Source organism: Petromyzon marinus, chromosome 79 (genome assembly GCF_048934315.1).
Source record: "Petromyzon marinus isolate PM22_M1 ecotype Great Lakes invasive population chromosome 79, UKy_Petmar_22M1.pri1.0, whole genome shotgun sequence".
In the NCBI taxonomy this organism is placed as follows: domain Eukaryota; kingdom Metazoa; phylum Chordata; class Hyperoartia; order Petromyzontiformes; family Petromyzontidae; genus Petromyzon; species Petromyzon marinus.
Window position 1 is genome coordinate 3,254,367 of NC_133745.1, and position 23,488 is coordinate 3,277,854.

Genomic DNA, 23,488 nt, shown 5'->3' on the forward strand with positions numbered 1-23,488 from the left:
ATAGCGAGGGAACAAATAGGGTGGACATCACGCACATAGCACATAGAGAACGGTAAACTGCACGGAGGTAAATACAACAAGAGGATGAGAGACGAGAACTCAGCAAACCTTACAAACAAAATGTTACGCAAAACCAATAGGCCAACAACACAGTTAGACATTAACCTGGTTGACCACGTATTTCAAAAGACTGCTAAATTTCGTCTTCCATCGCCACGCAGCGGACAGAGACCCAGGAGCCACAGCCGCTGCCACCACTTGATACGCAGTGAGCTAGAGCCCCAGGGTTGCAGCCACCGCTCCCCCTCGCAGCACATCAGGCGGGAGCCGACCGACCTTTCTGGCCGCTGCTTAAAGCTGCATCGCGGACCTTGACCACCTCGCCTATGCAGGAGCTACGCCCAACAGCAATCCCGAATGAAGATGTGCCGCCAGAGATACCACCTCGGACCTTCACTGAACCAACTTGAGCCCTGGCGGAGCACACATGAAAGCTGGGTTCCATGAAGGATTTTTTTTTGGTGACCGTGTGTTAAAATAAATAAATGTGTTGCCTCCAAGAGGACGTATGCGACTCGGTTGAACTCACTACACATATACGTGCAGAATGCAGCTGCAAGAGTACTCGCTCATACCCATAAGCGTCATTATATTACACCCATCTTACAGTCCCTCCACTGACTACCTATTCAGTCCAGAATACATTTTTAGATTGCAATTACTGTTTTTAAATATCTATCTTTCACATCGCATTTCAGTGTATTCCCCACGTTGGGTTCTCCACTCTGCTTCGCTATGTTTGCTGTCCACCCCAAAACTTAAAATAATAAATAAATGGACGAGCATTCAAAAGTGCAGCCCCCACAGTCCGGAAACACTCATTGGCTACACATCTGACAAATCAATTCAATCAACTTAGAAAAATCTGAACTAAAGTCCTATTTTCTTGGTTCTTTTGGTAAAGCCACGTAGAACCAATAATATTAATCCCTGCAGTCATGAGAGCTTTAAATCAAAAAGTCATATTTGTCGTGGCATATACTGGAATATAAGAATTTACATGATCCAACTGGCTTGTAACATTTTGGCCACTCGACCACCCCTCCAGTGAATTTTATCCAAAATCGCGGCATTGTGTCTGGGGTATTGAGACTGATTGGATATACTTAATTAACTTCATCTGCAAAAAAAACACTTGCGTATTTTTTTTCTATCGTTATTTGTGTATTCGTTTGTTCACCTGGCACATGTGTAGTGAGTTCTCGAGACCACTTGTAGAGGCAACGCGTTTATTCAATAAACGCTTAACAGCAACAGTCTCAGCCCTTTTTATTTATTACCTGGGGAGGTACAGCCTCCGGACTAGCGCGTATTAACACCGGGTTACTACTCTCAGGTCCTCCGGCTATAAGTCACCTAGGGGAGGCTATTCTGACCCGACCCAGCCAAGGTACGGGTCCCGACCACTGGCCCACTCGGACCCGGCCCTTACAAGGACATCGGTCGGGGGTTCCCAGGGTCTCACCACTGGCCCACAGAGTCCCGGCCCTTACATAGACAGCGGGGCTAGGGGTCCCAGGGTCCTGGCTAGCTGGTCTTCTGGCTTCTGTCTTGGACTGGTCCAGGACCCGTTGAGAGGTCCAGCTTTTATACACCTCCCAGGTGTGTCCGTCTCTGGCCACGCTGTCGGTGCAAGGTACTGCCCCTGATGGGCCCTTTATGCCACTGCAGGTAAGTGCCCGCAGCCCATTTACAGCACGACACATGAACCCAAACAGAGGCACTTTCTTCTCAGCCAGATGGAACTGAAATATTCAACGCACCTCTGCAGAGTCCTCGGCTATCAAATGCCAGTGTCATGCACAAAGTCGCCATACATTTAACATCGCAAGGTATCGCTATAACGTCGCTGCCAGCAGGAGTGTTGCGAGGCAATGCTCCCTCCGTTCACAGTGTATGCAAACATAATGTATGGTAAGTCCTCGATTTATTGAGATGCGTGGTTGAGCGGCACGATGCAATACGTGTGATGATTGTGTTCGTGGGGGCATACCCTCATATGTTCTTTGTATGCTGTCTTTGTTTTAATTTGCAAAATTATTTTTTTCACTGCATCACAACGAGTCCTAAATTACCAAAAAGTTCTGCCTCTGCTTCAATCGCCAAAAAGTGTAGGAAAGTGATCACTTTTCATACCAAATTAGAAGTGGTATGCCACTTTGCAGTGAGATATTGACTGCCCTTTATCAGTGGAATAACGATTAAAATCATGCACCACATTATGCAGTTTACTGGTGATACAGGCAAGAGGCATGACATTTGTTTGAATACTTTAAGGCTCGTGAATCAGGCTATCATTGCAGGTTTCAAAGCCGAGTGTAGAGCATGTCTTCAGTCATTTTTTCTTCATTTAACGATTGGCTTAATTGTCAAACTGATATAAAACGCTATACAGGCAGTATACATGTGTTTTTTTTCTAATTGGCATAACATGAACGTGTTCATAAAAAATTGCTGAAGAATTATATTTTGATTTAAAGCTTTCGTGACTGCAGTAATTCATATTCTTAGCTCTTTCGGTAAAGTCACGTTGAAGGGAAACAATAAAATAATAAAATATATATAAAACAAAAAAAATTCTCACGACGTTTCGACCATAACACAAACGGTCGTCATCAGGTGATGATTTTTTATTGTTTAATATATATTATTTTATTGTTTCCCTTCAACGTGACTTTACCGTAAGAGCTAAGAATGAGAATTATATTGTTAATGCATTTAAATACCTTGGTCTTTAGATTGATGATAAGGTACATTTTAAGCCGCATTGAACGCATTCATCTTAAGTGAAGGCAGTATCTGAGTGTTTGGTATAGTCACAAGTTGGCAATGAGTTGCACAGCGATGCATAATTGATTTAAGGCATTCTAGATTTGAAGTTGTCATGACTGCAAGGATCAATGCTCTGGTTCTTTCGGTAAAGTCACGTAGGTAAAGAAAATAAAAAGAAAATTAAAGATGAAAATAAATCAATGAAATTAATTCACGACGTTTCGATTGCAACACAAGCAATCATCATCAGGCGTGAATATCACAGCAAACAAATTTTAGCTGTGATTTGTGTGGCAATCGAAACGTCGTGATTTAAATTAATTGATTCATTTTAGTCATTTTTATCTTTTATTTTTATTTTATTTACCTACGTGACTTTACCGAAAGAACCAGAGTGCTTTAAGGCAGTGATACATCTCAGATGCCAGGTACCTCACGCCACCAAAGCACCTTGAAGAGCACAATAAATACAATCTCAACAGATCGAAGACAAAGTAAACATCCTGTCTACACGTGAGATTAAACATGATAAAAATGTGTTCTAAATTATCATGAGTCAAAAAATACATTCTGTACTCCTCCAGCTTGATGAAGTTCAAGTACTACTTTTAAATTGCGATACTTTTCCTCACTGCACGTGGTATTTTAAGTAGCCTGATTGCCCGCTGTTAAAGACCATTGATAGCATTTTACGTTTGAAAACATGTTGTTTAATTATTTTTATTCATATATATGTAGTCCGTCTCTTAACTGCGATTCCAAAATATATTATTGTTACGTTTAATGTTACATCAGAAACACTCAATCTGGGGTCTCAACTTGCTTGGGTCAAACGTGGGCCTACATTTTACCCATTCCTGGTCAATTCTAGATTTGAAGCTTTCGCGACTGCAAGGATCCATACTCTTTGGTTTTATTCGGTAAAGTCACGTAGGTATAAAATAAAATAACAAAAAATCACGACGTTTTGGCCACAACACAAGTGGCCTTCATCAGGTGAAGGGGACCAGACTGTCCAGAAAACAGCACTGGCGTGAACACAGCCAAGCCCAGACCGCGTCCTTCTAGCTGTGTGGGAGGAAACAGAGCGCCTTGACAAAGGAGGTAGCATAAAAATTAGCATGTAATTGGGGGATTAGCATGTTTCACGACGACGTAGAGGGAACATGTTCAGACCGGCGAGGTGGGGGAGGGGGGAGGGGATTTTACATAATGTTTGTGTGAAGGGAAAATAAGCAGCTGCGAAAGTTTGGGATACCACTACTTGAAAAAAATATACTGTACCATTGGAAATAAGTTTAATTTTTGGTTTGATTTAGAACATCTTTCCAGTGATTGCTTAATTTGAAACCATCCTCTTGGTTGAAATTGTGTCTGTGTTTATAAATCTGAATTGCCTCGTGGACAAATCTCTGATAAAAACCGGTAGGTTTACAGAGAACCTTGGTATCAGAGAAAACTATATCGTGATCACCCACAGCGTTGTAACAGTGATCAGCTACGGCAGAAGAATTTGTTCTGCCTTGTTTCAAATCTGATTTGTGCTCGCGAATTCGGTCAGAGATATGTCGTTTCGTCTCCCCGATATAGCAGTCACCACAGGTGCAGCTCAATTTGTAAACCCCGGGGTACTGTAAGTCAGGAATGCCATCCTTTACAGATGGGATCAGGTCACAGATTTTGTGTACTGTATTGAACCGGACCAGGATCTTGTGTTTGTTTAGAATTTTGGAGATATTTTTAGTAACGCCTGGTATGTATGGTAGTGTGATGGTTTTGATTGGAGTATCAAGTTGTTGTTTCTGTATGGAGGGAGAAACAGCTTGGCGGATGGTACGGTCAGAGTATCCGTTCCTCTTGAGGGCCAGGTGTACATGTTTTAATTCACTGGCCAGGTTGTGTTGGTCCGAAATGCAATGAGTCCTGTGGTATAACGTTTTGATGAGATAATTCTTTTGAGTCGGGTGGTGGTGGGAATCAGGTTTTAAGTAGGAATCTGTGTGGGTGGGTTTCCTGTAGACAGAATGTCCCATGAGCCATCAGGTCTCCTCTCAAACAGAACATCCAAGAATGGCAGCTTGCCATCTTTCTGCACTTCCACGGTGAATTTGATGGTGTGGGTGTCTGGAATTGATGTGGTCTAGGAAAAGATTAAAAGCTGGGAAGCCATGTGGCCAAAGGACAAAAGCGTCGTCTACATATCTCTTCCACAGGGAAGGTCTGAGGGTGAAAGTCTGGATGACGTCCGATTCAAATTTCTGCATATTTCAGACTATAGGCCAAGAAGTCGTGGTTCGTGTATTTTCTATTATTTACAGGTAGGACTTAGAAGGAAATCACCGATAAAAATAGAGTACTGGTTCATTCGCCATCATGTCAGTTATTATGCAAGATTGGGCAAGTCCAGGAGAAATGGTATTTTCAGGTTGTCCGTCCTTCATACAGTGCGAGGGCGTTTAGGAGAAACGCTGTTCAGGTTTACTTTTCAGGAAGGGAGCCCATGTCCGGGGAGATGGGCAAATGATTTCCAGGCCGTGTTTGATGCAACGGCCTTCATAACAGCCGAGTTTCAGGCAGATGGTTTAACACAGTTCAGGCAGTTGCAGACAGGAGACTCCTCCCTATCAGCATTTGTGGTGGCCATGCCCAAGGAGTTAACCATTGAGGAACCGAGTTTAGGCAGCGTTTCTCCAGCAATCACCCTAATGTAGCTAGAGACGGACGCGTCGCCACTGCATCAGCACCCAGGGGTCTGAAGGACCAAGCCGCTCTTGCACAAGGCCACAAAGAATGTCTAGTCAAGCCTCCATAGCATGGTGGGGTGGTTGTCTTTTCCAGGGGAAGAGCACTTTTGACAATGTGGGCAGATGCTCTGTAATGCCACAACCTAACCTTTACTTAAAGCTAGTTAAAGCTAACAGTATACCTTTACCCCTTGCCCCACATTCTTCATGTACCTTTGATATAGTTCGTTAGGTGCGAGATGGAAATATCCCTGGAACATAATGTCCACATTTGCATGTTTTAGGGGAGAAAGGTTCATCAAGTAATAAAATACATCTGGATTCAGATTCATTAAGCATGGCAAGGTGCTTATGTTTGAAGAAGGCAATTGCCTAAACCTTGGTACAAGTTGCCGCTATTGAGGGACTTGGCCAAATGCTGCACTAATTCTGCACAGACAATCCTTGTGAAAGGTCAGAACAGCAGTAGCGAATTTCAGCATTTTATTTTATTAGACCACAATGGTCAGCAAGACATGCAAGTTCCAGCAAATCACAAATAGTCGTGATCAATAGCCACTCCCGTCAAGCGCCACAGCCCGGCTCCTGCGCCTCCTGACGGCAATGGCAGCAGACAGGAGCGCAACGACAGCTGTGGCAATGACGAGGAGAAAGGACAGAGTCCCAGCCTTGGCCCACGATGAGGAGGGAGTCTCCAGCAAAAGCAGAGCAGCGTCGTTAACAGGAGCTTCTTCAAAGAGCACGGGGCCCTGCAGCGACACCACGTGCTTTCCTACCACGCTGGAAGCGTCAGAGACGGTGTTGCGCTCTGGAACAATAACAAAAATTGGTTGATGACCACTGGCCCATTCAAAAGGACGCCATATGCTTCAGGTAAAGTTCCTTAGAAAAAAAGAGTAGGTCATTAATGGCATGCCACGGCTTGTCAAAGACCAGTCTGCAGTCACAGCTAATGTGATCTAAATAAGAACAATAACATAGCAACATTACCACCAACAATGAAAACCCCGTTGTCATCTTGACAAAGAGTTACTGTGAGTATTTTCTAGGTAAAACAAGCGCAAGATATTCAATAGAGGTCGCGGTGGTACTCACTGTAGCGCCTGGTCTGCCCACACTGACGATTGCACTCGGTGACAAAGTTGGGGCTGGAGCTGTCGCACACCACGATAGAGCAGTGTAGGTACACCTGCGGCAGACAGAATGCATCGCTGCAGTAACTAAAGGTTTCCATGTTTTAGGTAGTCCTTCTGGCTGTCCAATTGTACAAAGTACACGTCATAGTCCGAGTTCTTTCGGTAAAGTCACGTAGAAGGGAAATACAAATAAAACAAGCGATCAGGTCTGAAAACCACAGAAATAATTTTAAAAAAGTGTCGGTTTTAGCCAAATTTTCTTGCTGTGGTCTTCACACCTGATGATTGCTTGTTTCAATCGAAACATTGTGAGATTTTTTTGCTTTATTGTTTCCCTTCTATGCGACTTCACCAAAAGAACCAAGAATATGAATGCCTGCAGTTATGAAAAGCTTTAAAAAATGAAATTAAAAGTACAGTTCACGTCTTCATCCCTCCATGGGGACCTGGTTTCTAATGGATGGAAAGAATCGGGCACTCACGAGGTCACGGGTGGTGCTGCGGTCAGAGTTCATGAAGGCGAAGGCCTGGAGCGCCAGGCGCTTGTAGTGAGAAGGCAGTGGCAGGTCAGCGACACCAGGGAAGAACACACTGCAACAAGGAGACTGCACGGGGCAGCTGCACAGGAAAGTGCCGTTAAACCCTCAATTCTAAGCAAGTGTCATGCATCGGATTGAATGCACGCATCTTTATTTAAAATCTACACGCGAGGATGAAGGCCAGCTTTAAAGTCAGGACGTGCTCACGACCAGCAAGGTAGCCCAAATGTCAATATGCAGTGCACAATGTCCGATGCAACCATCACTGCATGTTGTCGGCCTTGTACAAACCACCATCTTTGGGAGGCAGATGGTGGCTGTGTTAACATCCAGAACATAAACCCAAGGAGCATTGTGGTCATCGACATTTGGGGATGGCACTGTAATCTTGTTTAAAACGATGCCAGTACTTGGTCACCATTACACGAATCGTTGTCATTGAAAAAGGGACGTAATTAGCACAACTCTGCTTACGTGGGGGAAGAAATAAAAACAGCTAACCAATGCCTCGAACGAGGTTGCCTCTGCAGGCCCTGCTGTGGCAGCGAGGGTTTAGAGAGCACTACCCCTCCCCCAGCCTCACCCATCCGCCACAAGCTTCCACTGCGTGGGGTCGGTGTCAACTGCCGTGGGCGTGGCCCAGCAGTCCTTCAGGAAGAGCGCCAGCGTGGGGTCAGAGCGGTGCAGCAGTGACGCCTGCACGTAGAGCGGCGTGCCCAGAAGCGTCACCAGCGGGTACTGCCAGGGCTGGTACGGCGTGGTGTAGGAGTTGTCTGGCAGCGTGCGGAGATGGTTCACAATGCATGTGGATTAGTGGTGTAAAAGGTCCTGTTTACAGCACATGGACAAGGCAAAAGCACAAAGCGCTCTAAAACGGGCGCATTACTTTGAATTGTAATTTGGGCACACATTATCGCAACATTTTCCTGGCATAGAAAGGAGTTAACATTTCATTTGTATTTTCAGAATAAATTGTCATCCTCACCTCCGATTAGCATGGTTGGCTACATGGTGTATACAACAGCATCTCTCAATGTCTGTAGATGTTTTAAAGGGGCATGTGGTTTCATACGGAGGTGGTGGGAATCGGGTGGCAACAGTTGGCCAAGCGCCAAGTCCCATTTTTAGCCAATTGGTGACTAATTAAGCTAATGAAAAGCATTCGTTCAAGCAAAGGTGACCTGGACAAATGAGCCCAAGAAAGCAGTCCAATTTTCCTTCAAAGTTCCCTCAAGGAGACCGTTTTGGTTGATGGGTTGTGGAAAAGACGCATTTGGTAGTGCCATGGCAATTAAGGGAATCGTCATCCCTTTCAATGTCGGCTCCACACTAACAAAATGGTTTCGGCTGGTAGCTGCTAGATTCAAACCCTCAGCAGAAATTAGCATTTAAAGTTGCACGTCGTACCATGGAGAATGTGCAAGGCGTTCTAGTTCACTTGTGGCTATGAACTCTGTTAGCAGGTTCACAATACTCTGGCCGCGCAGCCTAGCATGTCATCCGTTTGTTGCAGTGGTTTGCAATTCAAGTCGAGCAGCCCTGCCGATTAATGCTGCAGATGCATCCAAAAATCTCATGCAGCCTGCAATCGGTGGACATTAAACCAGGGTCGAGCTCCATCTCAGCATTGGATAAAATAAGCTCGAGCCAGAGCTAATACGGAGAAAACGGACCCAAGTCTTTCCTGGGTAGAGCGACATCACAACCTGTGTTCCCTAACGTGGCATTTGTTTGCTCCGAGGTGCATGGTGTGGGAGAGGGTAGCACTCACCAGTGAAGACCTGGAGCAGCAGGGAGAGGGGTCCAGTGGCAGTGGCTGGAGGTGGTGGTGGGAGAGTGCTCACCTGCACTCCAAGCTGCAGGTCGCCACTTCCAAGGAAGCGGCATTGAAGAACCATCCTGGTAAACAGACACCACCCGCCAAAGGCATGCACCACGCCCTCACGGCAGAAAGATTGCAGGGCGTTTTGCAGACGTACCAGTGAAGGGACCCACCTTGGTTAACACCGTGTTTACATTAGCCATAAACCACATTTCTACTTCTTCGGGAGACGTTAAAGATCCTGTGACAAAGACAAGATGCCCTTGTGCGTTGAATGTCCCAATTTGAAAATTAAATCGTTCAATATGGAAGCTCAGATTGGTCATGGTTCTGCAAATATTTAATGTCGCAGGGACAGTGGCCAGTGACGGGGGTGGGTCTCCTCTGCAAGACTCATGCTTGACCTTCATGAGCAGAGCACTTGCTGAGGGGTGGTGGCAGTACTTACTTGTACGTGGACGACTTGGTGATTGCGACGTTTCCATCGACGCAGAGCTCCCGATCGGAGGCCAACAGTAACTCGTACACGAGCTCCTGCCCAATCCACTGGACACACCAAAACGATAATTACTTTACCGAAAGAACCAAGTATGAATCCCTGCAGCTACAAAAGCTTTAAATCAAAATGTAAAGATCCCCCAGTTATATCTACAATGACCGAATCACATGCGATATTTTGACACCATTGATCGAGCGCTACTAAAATTGGGCAGCCCAAGGTTAGGTTCATCCAGTAAGGCACTGGGGTGGATCGTCTCATACCTATATGGGTCGATCAATTCATCAAGCTGGATGGCTATCACCTTTGCCACACCTAGTTGGTGTACATCAAGGATCCATCCTCGGGCCCCTCCTATTTATAATCGTAAGTCTTTGTTTGCCAATATTATATTATCGCATGACAGGGCCATCAATATGCCGACGATACACTGCAGTGAGGTCAATATTGTTGACATGGAGCCTCAGGAATATCGTAGATACACAAGCAGTACACGAAACAGATGAATCGAGAAAACTATCGGAGGTTCTGCTGGTTGGCATAGGAAAGCACATTTGTGGGATGATCAGGCATGGCAGTCGCCGATTCCAAGATTGTTGCCTACTCTTTTAGAGCCTTGGGCACCATACAACTCGAATAGTTCAATCGACCACCTTACGCAAAATATAGTCAGGGCTTAAAAACATTTGCATATCAGGGCTCTACACCATACTAGACCATCATTGAGTCGTCACAGCCAAGTGGCATACAGCATCGTATCGACAAAGCGTGACTATTGCAATTCTCCATCCTACAGGTCATCCGGTAGAAACATTAACAAGCTGCAAAGTGTACGAAGCGCTTTGGCACGTGTCGTCATGGGTACTGCAAAATCCAACCAAGTCCGTCCAGTGCTTGCCGAGGTGCATTGCCTTTTGGCTAATAGGTGAAGTCATTCGATTAATTTATGCTCCATTGCGATGTTCACCTGTGTCTACCAGAAGCATGACCATCAACCAGAACAAATTAAAATGTTCCTGCAAGAATTGATCGTTACCTCATTTGCTCAAGTCAAATCCTATGCAATAAGCAAACTGTGCAAGCCACGAAGGCAAATATGGCAGCAGATATACAACTGCACCAGGCACAAGTCCACTCGCCCACGAGTGAACGCGTTGGGATTGTTTAACGAAAGTGTCAGAATCGACTCCCGTATCCCGGAGTTAAAGCACATTGCTTCAAAGAGCAACCTCAATGACTGCACAATTTGGCACATGCCAGTGATACTGCACATCAGCACTCCCATGTGATGCATTTAATCCCACTCCAGTTGACGTAAAGGTACGTCAATTGCTATAGAGTTTTAGGAGTGCGGTGAACTGGTCGCTGGGTTTCATCATGGTCACCGCACCACAATTTACCCATTTAACTACATCAGGATGGGGGCAGGGCAAAGCAGAGTCCAGGAGCCCAGTACCTGCACAGTGGCACCACACGCTGCCATGGGCACGTCAAAGACTGCAAGGTCTGCAGACACCAGCACGGGGCTGCACTGCGCACCGCTACCGCCAGTCAGGTGCACGGTGCTCATGTCCAGCGGTGGAGACGTTAGGTTCCGAGACACAGGCACCACAAAACGCCCATCTGTGGTGCACACTGGGTGGTGCATAGTGGGAGGGTATGTGAGAGTTCGATGAATCACGAAAGATGCCCCATGTAGCCCGTGGTGATGCAACAAGTTCAAGAAACCAGCATAGCAGGATGCTACTGTGCACCAACAGACTCACAGCAAGTGCCTAAATTTTGATCTGAAGCTTTCGTAACTGCAGGGATTCATATTCTTGGTTCTTTCGGTTAAGTCAGGTAGAAGGGAAACAATTAAAAAATACATAAAAGACAGAAGAATAAATAGAGCCTAGTTCAGGTAGCGAATTATTTAACCTCCGTTTTGAGTCAGCTACGTACCAGCTTCACTGTAGAAGCAGCGGCGTAGAGTGGTGTCGTAGCAGCAGCCACTCTGTGCACAGACGTCCGCGCTCGGGACACTCTGCACAGCATTGCATGGGAAGTTCCTGCTTTGACCAGAGCACGTGGCGATCTCTAACAACAGCAGGAGCACAACAGGTGATCGTACAAAAACCCCACGTACTTAAATAAGTCATCGTTTGAGCCACGTGTCAAGTATGTGAATGAGTGTTACTTGGTACATGACCAAATTACCCAGGCAATGCACGCAATCTCAGAAGCGGAACAGGGTTGAGTGTACAGCAAAGATAGGCAAAGACGGTGCTCACTGGCTGTAAAAGGCTATAGCAGTGCAGCACAGTTTTTTGCATTGCAGGTCAGTGCCACTCAACCTTTGCCAACGAGGAGCAGCGTGGTGAAGCATGGTCAAATTAACCCTCAAGAACCAGGGGCAGCACCAATCAGCAGTGCATTAGGAATACGCGTTTATATGGTGCAACTATTGCAATCAGCCATTGGGGGAAACTGCATCGGAAAAGGATTCAAACAGCAAGTTGGTACAGTGAAATCCAAGGACATGAAACGCACTTGCAGGAAATGCAAAAGCACCAGGAGAGACGATATAGGTCGATACAAAAAGGCAGCCGTTGACCCAGCAGACCCATTCTATAGCACCAAGTCATAGGTAGTGCAGTCTGTACGTCCGATTAGCAGAGTCAATGATACTCACCTCCGGCCCTCGCCGATCTTAGGTTCTCAGGGCAGTCGATGGTGAAAGCCAAGACGAGTCCATTTAGCCCCTGCCGCATCTCCTGCAGCTCCACCTGGACCTTCCTCCTGCCGTCCTGGTGAAATCAGCAGTCCTCAAATCGGATTCAGGACCAGTACTCCAGGAAGGCTCAAACAAATCAGTAGATTTAGTGCATTCTAAATGTTTGGGCCAGGCCAACGACAAGTAAGACTCAATAGGAAACCCATCACCACCTGCCAGCCAAACTAAGATAGGCAGACCACACGGGGGTTGCATTCCTGGGACCGAAATCACTTTCCCAGGTTAACCGTTGTTATTGTACAAACGGACGCCGTCCTGCTCTCTACGTGTAATACATTTTCCATATTCACCATACCACAAAACCTCCATTATTCTTGCCACAAACACCCCTTCACACGGGCATCACGATCCCTGGGCAGACAGCCCTTTACGTGTCAACTACACATTTGTTATTTGGTTTCACTTTCATGTCTTGTACACTACTTGAGGTTACTTGTACATCTTTCTGGCACAAAGCTCGTATGTTGGTTAGGTCTTCCACTTACATTTTGCTGGTATACACCATCCATGTCCTAATTCGCCCTGAATGCAATACTTTTCTTACATCTACGTTGGTCTCTTAGAGGCCAGCTTGGATAGTGACCTTCTGTAGTAACACAGTGCCGTTTATTCTATACCTGGAATCAAAGCAGTTTGATGCTAATCTTTGCATCGAGTAGTATTGCGAAAGCTGCATCCATTGGCAGGCGTGAATTACATAAACTGAAAGCCTGTTTTGCCGTGCTTTGTGACGTAAACAGTTAACCTTTCACATATTCCCTCTATCAAGGCGGCCACTTGGTGACATGGATGTCGAGATGGCAAATATTTTACTGTTATGCACAGGAGGAGAACAATTAAGCTATAAATGACTGATGAGACAGAGACTAAAGACAAAAAAGAAATGCAATGAGGCAAGGACATGAGCAAGAGACTTAGGAATGGTTGAGAGAGTGTAGCGGCATGGCATAATACAATGAGCAAGACGACAAACCAAAAGGTAAACTGGTAAGACAAGGATGGAAAGATCTTGATAGCAAGACAGATGGAATTAGCATGGCATCGATTGTACGGGAATACCAGTCAAGAGAAAGAGCTGCTGTATAAACCAGAAACAAAGTAGCTACCACCGAGGGATGATCGAAATAATAACATCTTGTAGGAATAAATAGAAAAGGCAATAAAACACACCTGAAAACAAATTCCAGAGTGGACGGTAAGAGCTAAAAAAAGATTAAATCTTGGAAACAAACTTTAAAAATGCACGAGCCAAGCAAATGGAAAATACCACGGTAGGCAAAATCCAATTTGATTAAGGCCAGATGACATCGTTGGCATTCGATAGCTGAACGGTTATGGATTGCAAAACATCAACTTCGCTACTACCATAGCAGCCCCAGCGGGTACTAGTATCGACGCAAGTCACAATGGTCTCCTCGTGTTCACCTCCACGCGCACGTGGCAGGCATCACCAGCAGCGGTGAAGTGGAGCCCAGCACCGTCCCTCGCGATGGAGAAGCCGCACGCCCCCTGCAAAGACTCCACATCCACGGCCTCATTCCGCACCGCTGGACACAAGAACAAAGTTAGAAAAACCTTCGTTTGGATGGCTTGTACACCACAAGTTAATGTAGGCAGCGTGACTGCAAGGAAAACAATGGATGGTGTCAGTGTCAGCTCGAATAGGAAGTGTCCAGTCCCAGGAACGTCTCTAGGAAACAGGATCCTCAATACGCTGCTGGAATTACGGTACTCACAAAATCAGCACAACGAACTCGTATAATAGTTGCTAGTAAATAAGGCTGCGTGTCAGATTTGGCGACAAGATCTCCCAAGTAGTCAACGGAGGACACAGGTGGGAAATGCAGACGATGCGAGTAGAGAACCAGAGTCTGACAGGAGTCAGGTTCAGTTTACAATGGAAGGCACCACCTTGCATGAAATGTTCCAATGAAAGGGAGAGCCCATTGGACAGACACGCACAATGGGGCATTGATTAATAAGGGATTCACCCATCTTGTAAACACATGCAGTTATCCAATGCAAGAATAAGATTTTAATTATCGTCGTGTTGCATTAGACTAGTTGAAATGAACCCCGAAGCCAAATCATTACCATGCTTCGAATCCCAGATTCTTAAATGTTCCATTGTTCATGTGAATTACATTTCACAATGCAGAGCGAACTAAGAAAGCTAAAAAGCGACACTGTATAAGAAAAAAAACTGCAGATCAGAAGGCATCGAAAAAGGAGTTGGGACCAAACAAGTGGCCAGAGAATCTCAGCCCCGAATCAATTTTATCGTATCCTTGAGAAACTTGATATATATGGAGTCATCATACAATGGATCAATGGTTAATTATGTCATCACGCTTGAAGTGAAAGCTCATGGACTCACTCCGTACAAAGACACGGTAATCACTGTCAGAGGAGCTGCTCCATCCCACAGAGAAACCCAGAGTGGAGGAGAGGCATTGCTTCAGCAGACCTGGGGGAGGCAGTTCAGAAGTTGGACAGGTCAACTACACCTTATGGAAAAATAAAAAATAAAAACAGCCCGTGCCGGTTGCTGGCTGGGCACAGTGCATTCATTGTTCTGTGCGCACAAGCCTATAAGGTGTTGCGTTGTAATTTGGCACAAATTCCAAAAGGTCACGTGCACGATTCGACAGTATGAACCTCACACCAGAGATCGTCAACCTGCTTCTTCTAAGCCGAAGGTTAAAACATGGCTCTTTATGTTTTGTTCGTAGACCCCCGCATTAGACTCTTGAAATTGTAGTGGAAAGTTTCCACGGTAAATCCTGATATATGCAAATTATTAACGCGAGTGCACAGTTCACCGTTACTACAATGGAAAGGAACTAGGCCATGATGATTTTGCCACGAGAGTGTTACGTATAGGTCGTGTGCAGTCAAATGTCGTACAATTCACTATTTTAAGTAAAGTTGCAAGAGCCGTGCCAATCAGTCACAAGCCACATTTTTCGAAAACGTTATTATCGTTAAAAGGAACGGGCAACGGGAGCGTTAATGTCCCCGAACAACCCCTTTGCCATGCGCTGGGGGACTATTAACCATCCACGTGCCGGTCTCGTGCCCAGCAGCAGTGACGTCGGGTCACGTGACTGCTGCAGCGCACAACAAAGTAACCCCCCCCCCCCACCACGTCCAGGCAGCGCTCTCGTGGGCAACTCATGTCGCCGGTAGCACCTTCCAGTTCACCGAGAGACGCCGCCATTCTAGTCTTGCACACGGCGGTGTCTGTGCACACGAGGTGGTATTGAGAGAATGGGCGATGTGGTTGTCACTTGGCTACGGCAGCAGCAGCAGCGCCCCCTTACCACTCGGCTCCCCCAGCGTCCGCGGTCCCAGCGACTGGCGAAGCCTCGCGAGGACGGAGCCCAGGCAGAGGAAGCTGCGGTGGGGGGGGCACGAGAAACGTGACCGCCAAGACGAGAGAACGCATGGGAAGGAGGGAGGCAAACACCGCCCGCCTCCCCAAAAATGAAGTGGCCAGTGGCGATTTTAGGGAGCACCTATTATTCAAGGCCAGCACGGTGCACGATGGAGTTGGCGTGAACAGCGCCACGCAAAGCCACCTTTGGAACCCCTGCCACCCACAAATGGTGCACGCGAGACATTTCAGGACCGCATTTTTATCTCAATGCATTGAATGGACTTTGTATTTATTTACAATAATGTATAATAGTGTATTGCTCTTCTTTGCTTTGTTTTACCATTTGTTGTTTCAGTGTATGTAATAATATAATAGCGAGGACGGAGCCCAGGCAGAGGAAGCTGTCGGGGGGGGGGGGGGGTGGGGGATGGACCAAATCTTCAAGGAGGTCGGGGGGGGGGGGGGATCGCCCCTCTAAACTTGAAATTGAATTTCCTGCCTAAAATATAAAAATTCACTAACACATTGGATGGACTTTATATTTATTTACAATACTGTCTAATAGTGTATTGCTCTTTGCTTTGTTTTACTATTTCTTGTTTCAGTGTATGTAATAGAAGAGATTAGGGATTAATAAAGTACAACCATAACCACAATCATAAACAAATCTATTCTACAGCAATATATTGGGGACACTTTCAGCATATTTGAATATTGGGGGGAGATGTGTTCCCCCCCCCCAATATATATTACAATTACGCTCTTGGCCCTCTCTTACAAACCTACACAAGACTTCATTAACCAGAGCTATTGAGAAACCCACCACCACCAACTAAAACCCACAACCACCACCACCCCCACCACCACCAACTAAAACCCACCACCACCACCACCACCACCAACTAAAACCCACCACCACCACCACCACCACCAACTAAAACCCACCACCACCACCACCACCAACTAAAACCCACCACCACCACCACCACCACCACCACCAACTAAAACCCACCACCACCACCACCACCAACTAAAACCCACCACCACCAACTAAAACCCACCACCACCACCACCACCACCAACTAAAACCCACCACCACCACCACCACCAACTAAAACCCACCACCACCACCACCTAAAACCCACCACCACCACCACCACCTAAAACCCACCACCACCACCACCACCTAAAACCCCCACCACCACCACCACCAAAAACCCCCCACCACCACCACCACCACCACCAACTAAAACCCACCACCACCACCACCACCACCAACTAAAACCCACCACCACCACCACCACCACCAACTAAAACCCACCACCACCACCACCACTAAAACCCACCACCACCACCACCACTAAAACCCACCACCACCACCACCAACTAAAACCCACCACCACCACCACCACCACCAACTAAAACCCACCACCACCACCACCACCACCAACTAAAACCCACCACCACCACCACCAACTAAAACCCACCACCACCACCACCACCAACTAAAACCCACCACCACCACCACCACCAGCAACTAAAACCCACCACCACCACCACCACCAACTAAAACCCACCACCACCACCAACTAAAACCCACCACCACCACCACCACCAACTAAAACCCACCACCACCACCACCACCAACTAAAACCCACCACCACCACCACCACTAAAACCCACCACCACCACCACCAACTAAAACCCACCACCACCACCAACTAAAACCCACCACCACCACCACCAACTAAAACCCACCACCACCACCACCAACTAAAACCCACCACCACCACCACCACCACCAACTAAAACCCACCACCACCACCACCACCACCAACTAAAACCCACCACCACCACCACCACCAACTAAAACCCACCAGCACCACCACCACCAACTAAAACCCACCAGCACCACCACCACCAACTAAAACCCACCAGCACCACCACCACCACCACCAACTAAAACCCACCACCACCACCAACACCAACTAAAACCCACCACCACCACCACCACCAACTAAAACCCACCACCACCACCACCACCAACTAAAACCCACCACCACCACCACCAACTAAAACCCACCACCAACTAAAACCCACCACCACCACCACCAACTTAAACCCACCACCACCACCACCACCAACTAAAACCCACCACCACCAACACCACCACCACCACCACCTAAAACCCACCACCACCAACACCACCAATTAAAACCCACCACCACCACCACCAACTAAAACCCACCACCACCACCACCAACTAAAACCCACCACCACCACCACACCACCACCAACTAAAACCCACCACCACCACCACCACCAACTAAAACCCCCACCACCACCACCACCAACTAAAACCCACCACCACCACCAACTAAAACCCACCACCACCACCAACTAAAACCCCACCACCACCACCACCACCACCACCAACTAAAACCCACCACCACCACCACCACCACCAACTAAAACCCACCACCACCAACTAAAACCCACCACCACCAACTAAAACCCACCACCACCACCACCAACTAAAACCAACCACCACCACCAACTAAAACCCACCACCACCACCACCAACTAAAACCCACCACCACCAACTAAACCCACCACCACCAACTAAAACCCACCACCACCAACTAAAACCCACCACCACCACCACCACCTAAACCCACCACCACCACCAACTAAAACCCACCACCACCTAAAACCCACCACCACCACCACCACCACCTAAAACCCACCACCACCACCACCACCAACTAAAACCCACCACCACACACCACCACCACTAAAACCCACCACCACCACCACCCTAAACCACCACCACCACCACCAACTAAAACCCACCACCACCACCACCAACTAAAACCCACCACCACCACCACCACCACCACCTACTAAAACCACCACCACCACCACCACCAACTAAAACCCACCACCACCACCACCACCAACTAAAACCCACCACCACCACCACCACCACCACCAACTAAAACCCACCACCACCACCACCAACTAAAACCCACCACCAACTAAAACCCACCACCACCACCACCAACTAAAACCCACCACCACCACCACCACCACCACCTAAAACCCACCACCACCACCACCACCACCACCAACTAAAACCCACCACCACCACCACCACCACCACCAACTAAAACCCACCACCACCACCACCAACTAAAACCCACCACCACCACCACCACCACCACCAACTAAAACCACCACCACCACCACCACCACCACCAACTAAAACCCACCACCACCACCACCACCACCACCAACTAAAACCCACCACCACCACCACCACCACCAACTAAAACCCACCACCACCACCACCACCACCACCAACTTAACCCACCACCACCACCACCACCACCACCAACTAAAACCCACCACCACCACCACCACCACCACCAACTAAAACCCACCACCACCACCACCACCACCAACTAAAACCCACCACCACCACCACCACCACCAACTAAAACCCACCACCACCACCACCACCAACTAAAACCCACCACCACCACCACCACCACCAACTAAAACCCACCACCACCACCACCACCACCAACTAAAACCCACCACCACCACCACCACCAACTAAAACCCACCACCACCACCACCACCACCACCACCAACTAAAACCCACCACCACCACCACCACCACCACCAACTAAAACCCACCACCACCACCACCACCACCACCACCAACTAAAACCCACCACCACCACCACCACCAACTAAAACCCACCACCACCACCACCACCAACTAAAACCCACCACCACCACCACCACCACCACCAACTAAAACCCACCACCACCACCACCAACTAAAACCCACCACCACCACCACCACCACCAACTAAAACCCACCACCACCACCACCAACTAAAACCCACCACCACCACCACCACCACCAACTAAAACCCACCACCACCACCACCAACTAAAACCCACCACCACCACCACCAACTAAAACCCACCACCACCACCACCACCACCTAAAACCCACCACCACCACCACCACCACCTAAAACCCACCACCACCACCACCACCAACTAAAACCCACCACCACCACCACCACCACCTAAAACCCACCACCACCACCACCACCACCACCAACTAAAACCCACCACCACCACCACCACCACCAACTAAAACCCACCACCACCACCACCAACTAAAACCCACCACCACCACCACCACCACCAACTAAAACCCACCACCACCACCACCACCACCAACTAAAACCCACCACCACCACCACCACCAACTAAAACCCACCACCACCAACTAAAACCCACCACCACCACCACCAACTAAAACCCACCACCACCACCACCAACTAAAACCCACCACCACCACCACCAACTAAAACCCACCACCACCACCACCAACTAAAACCCACCACCACCACCACCAACTAAAACCCACCACCACCACCACCAACTAAAACCCACCACCACCACCACCACCTAAAACCCACCACCACCACCACCACCACCACCAACTAAAACCCACCACCACCACCACCACCACCACCAACTAAAACCCACCACCACCACCACCACCACCACCAACTAAAACCCACCACCACCACCACCACCAACTAAAACCCACCACCACCACCACCACCACCAACTAAAACCCACCACCACCACCACCACCACCAACTAAAACCCACCACCACCACCACCACCACCAACTAAAACCCACCACCACCACCACCACCACCAACTAAAACCCACCACCACCACCACCACCACCAACTAAAACCCACCACCACCACCACCACCAACTAAAACCCACCACCACCACCACCACCACCACCAACTAAAACCCACCACCACCACCACCACCACCAACTAAAACCCACCACCACCACACCACCACCAACTAAAACCCACCACCACCACCACCACCACCAACTAAAACCCACCACCACCACCACCAACTAAAACCCACCACCACCACCACCACCACCAACTAAAACTCACCACCACCACCACCACCACCACCAACTAAAACCCACCACCACCACCACCACCACCAACTAAAACCCACCACCACCACCACCACCAACTAAAACCCACCACCACCACCACCACCAACTAAAACCCACCACCACCACCACCACCAACTAAAACCCACCACCACCACCACCAACTAAAACCCACCACCACCACCACCACCACCACCAACTAAAACCCACCACCACCACCACCACCACCACCAACTAAAACCCACCACCACCACCACCACCAACTAAAACCCACCACCACCACCACCACCAACTAAAACCCACCACCACCAACTAAAACCCACCACCACCAACTAAAACCCACCACCACCAACTAAAACCCACCACCACCAACTAAAACCCACCACCACCAACTAAAACCCACCACCAACTAAAACCCACCACCACCAACTAAAACCCACCACCACCAACTAAAACCCACCACCACCAACTAAAACCCACCACCACCAACTAAAACCCACCACCACCAACTAAAACCCACCACCACTAACTAAAACCCACCACCACTAACTAAAACCCACCACCACTAACTAAAACCCACCACCACTAACTAAAACCCACCACCACTAACTAAAACCCACCACCACTAACTAAAACCCACCACCACTAACTAAAACCCACCACCACTAACTAAAACCCACCACCACTAACTAAAACCCACCACCACACTCCTCCGGCCTCCTCACCTGGTCAGGAGCAGTAGAAGAACTCGCAGGTTCGCCATCGTTAAACAAATCGGCTGCGTCGCCTCCCTTCGCCCACGGCACCCCCTTTTATATGGAGAGCCCTCAGCGATCCCGATTAGATCAGATCCACCCACGCATTGTCTCATCAGCGAGATTTTATCAGAGCATATCCACCCACGCATTGTCTCATCAGCGAGATTTTATCAGTACAGATCCACTCACTCATTGTCTCATCAACGAGATTTTATCAGAGCAGATCCACTCACTCATTGTCTCATCGGCGAGATTTTATCAGAGCAGATCCACTCACTCATTGTCTCATCGGTAGAGGTTTGCTCGATGTCGGCACAAGTGCATGGGTGGGAGCTGCACCGCAATCACGCTGCACGTACACAGGAGGCGTTAATTGGCTCATTACTGAAACCGAATGAGCCCGCGCGCAGATAAAAGCCACGAGTCGGGACAGTGGCTGCGTTGACTCTGCTGGTGCCGTGCTAAGTCTCGGTTTTTGTTGGCCTTGCGATGGAGACCACGAGGGCTTTGTTCGCGGTCTTGGGGTTGTTATGTCTTGCCTCTGGTAAGTGGAGTTTGGTTGAAAGATGCATTTTCAATCTTTTTTTGTCGTTCTAGGCAACTACCGTGTTGCCTGATGAGAACACCACAATATACCCGTACTAACGATGGGTTTGCAAATGTGGCGTGGTGGTTGATTCACTGTTCTATATACCTGAACACCAATTTGCGTCCCGGTAATGTTAACATCGGTGACAGGTGTCTAGACCTGGGCTTTGCCCTAATTCAGCCCGTACTGATCTGTATGGTCAAACTGATGACAGCAGTGTGCAAGACTTGATCCAATAGTGGATTGCCAAAACGTATTCTTAACCTGTCTTAACGCGTGTATTAAGTTACTGAGGTGCTACTGGGGAATTCGAACCCAAGTATTCGCAGCTCCGTGTGGATGATTGTGACTGCGAGTTTCTGAGACTTTCTACGGCTTCACTGACCACCTGTGTCACCGTTTGGGTAACTCTCGCGCCTCGTCCCGTGTGGCACCGCCAGCTACAGTGGCCACCTCCGCCACGGTGAGTGTGGTGTGTGACGAGGCGACGCTCACGCTGACCGTGAGCAGGGACCTGTTCGGCACGGGTCACCTGGCCCAGGCGAATGACCTGTCCCTGGGAGTGCCAGCCTGCCCCGTCACTGGGAGCGACGCCCTTGCTGGGACGGTGACGTTCCTCTACGCACTGGAAAGCTGTGGCAGCAGCCTCCAGGTAACTGGCTGCTAATGCTGCTGTAACATAATCTTCGCAATCCAACTGCTTTATTTTTTTGGCCGAGTGTACATGCATAAGAACTACAATTCCGCATTCGAGTCGAGCCAGACTTCTTCAATAACAGCGGGGTGTATTGCTTTGAAGTCCCCTTGGTATTTGTAGATCGATCATTGCATTATTAATACATCAGGAATCTGCATCTGCCATGGTTTGTGTGGATGTGGTTTTTATGGTGGACATGAGCTAGGTAAATTAGTTAAACCAAGGAACTGCTGCATTGGGTCTTTCACCAAGTTGTTTGAGCTTTTCTTTTATTCCACTAACCCCACGTCTTCCTCTCTTCTTAGATGAGTGCAGAGCTGCTGTCTTACGAGAACTACCTCTACTACCGCCCCACGTCCAACACGGGCATTATCCGCACAAACTACGTCGCCGTGCCGGTCGTTTGCCGCTATCCCAGGCGAGTTGACCAACAGTCTCTTGTTCAAAATTGCTTAATTTTGATCTCCAGCTAAACTGCTTGCAATTCTAACACTGGCTTTAAAAAACGTCGTGCCTTTTCTTATTGTTTAGCTTTGCAAGGCCTGAATTGCAATAAAGGCAAAATGACAGCGATTTAATCCACGCATGGAAAGTCTCCCTGTGCAGTCTGTCATGGTTTTTGGTGAAAAGATTACTGATGGGTTCACATCAATCGCCTGTGTCGTGCCCTGCCTAAAACATCCTGCCTTGCACGTA

General features: G+C 48.1%; 2 protein-coding genes across 2 annotated transcripts; one reads left to right on the forward strand and one right to left on the reverse strand.

Annotated features, from left to right (window-relative positions):
• Nucleotides 1–6,046: 6,046 nt before the first annotated feature.
• Nucleotides 6,047–21,539, reverse strand: LOC116938037 (zona pellucida sperm-binding protein 4-like). The gene is made up of 13 exons (XM_032945202.2): nt 21,474–21,539; nt 15,672–15,745; nt 14,726–14,815; nt 13,774–13,895; nt 12,247–12,361; nt 11,517–11,651; nt 11,029–11,207; nt 9,522–9,619; nt 9,023–9,150; nt 7,835–8,024; nt 7,195–7,330; nt 6,672–6,765; nt 6,047–6,384 (listed from the first exon to the last, which is right to left on the reverse strand). The coding sequence occupies exons 1-13, from the start codon at nt 21,509–21,511 to the stop codon at nt 6,125–6,127; spliced, it is 1,659 nt and encodes a 552-aa protein (XP_032801093.2). The 5' UTR covers nt 21,512–21,539; the 3' UTR covers nt 6,047–6,124.
• A 393-nt stretch (nt 21,540–21,932) lies between these two features.
• On the forward strand, nt 21,933–23,378 carry LOC142907440 (zona pellucida sperm-binding protein 3-like). Its single transcript, XM_076056933.1, has 3 exons — nt 21,933–22,050; nt 22,536–22,747; nt 23,098–23,378. Exons 1-3 carry the CDS (start codon nt 21,996–21,998, stop codon nt 23,263–23,265), a joined length of 435 nt encoding a protein of 144 aa, XP_075913048.1. The 5' UTR covers nt 21,933–21,995; the 3' UTR covers nt 23,266–23,378.
• Nucleotides 23,379–23,488: the final 110 nt, after the last annotated feature.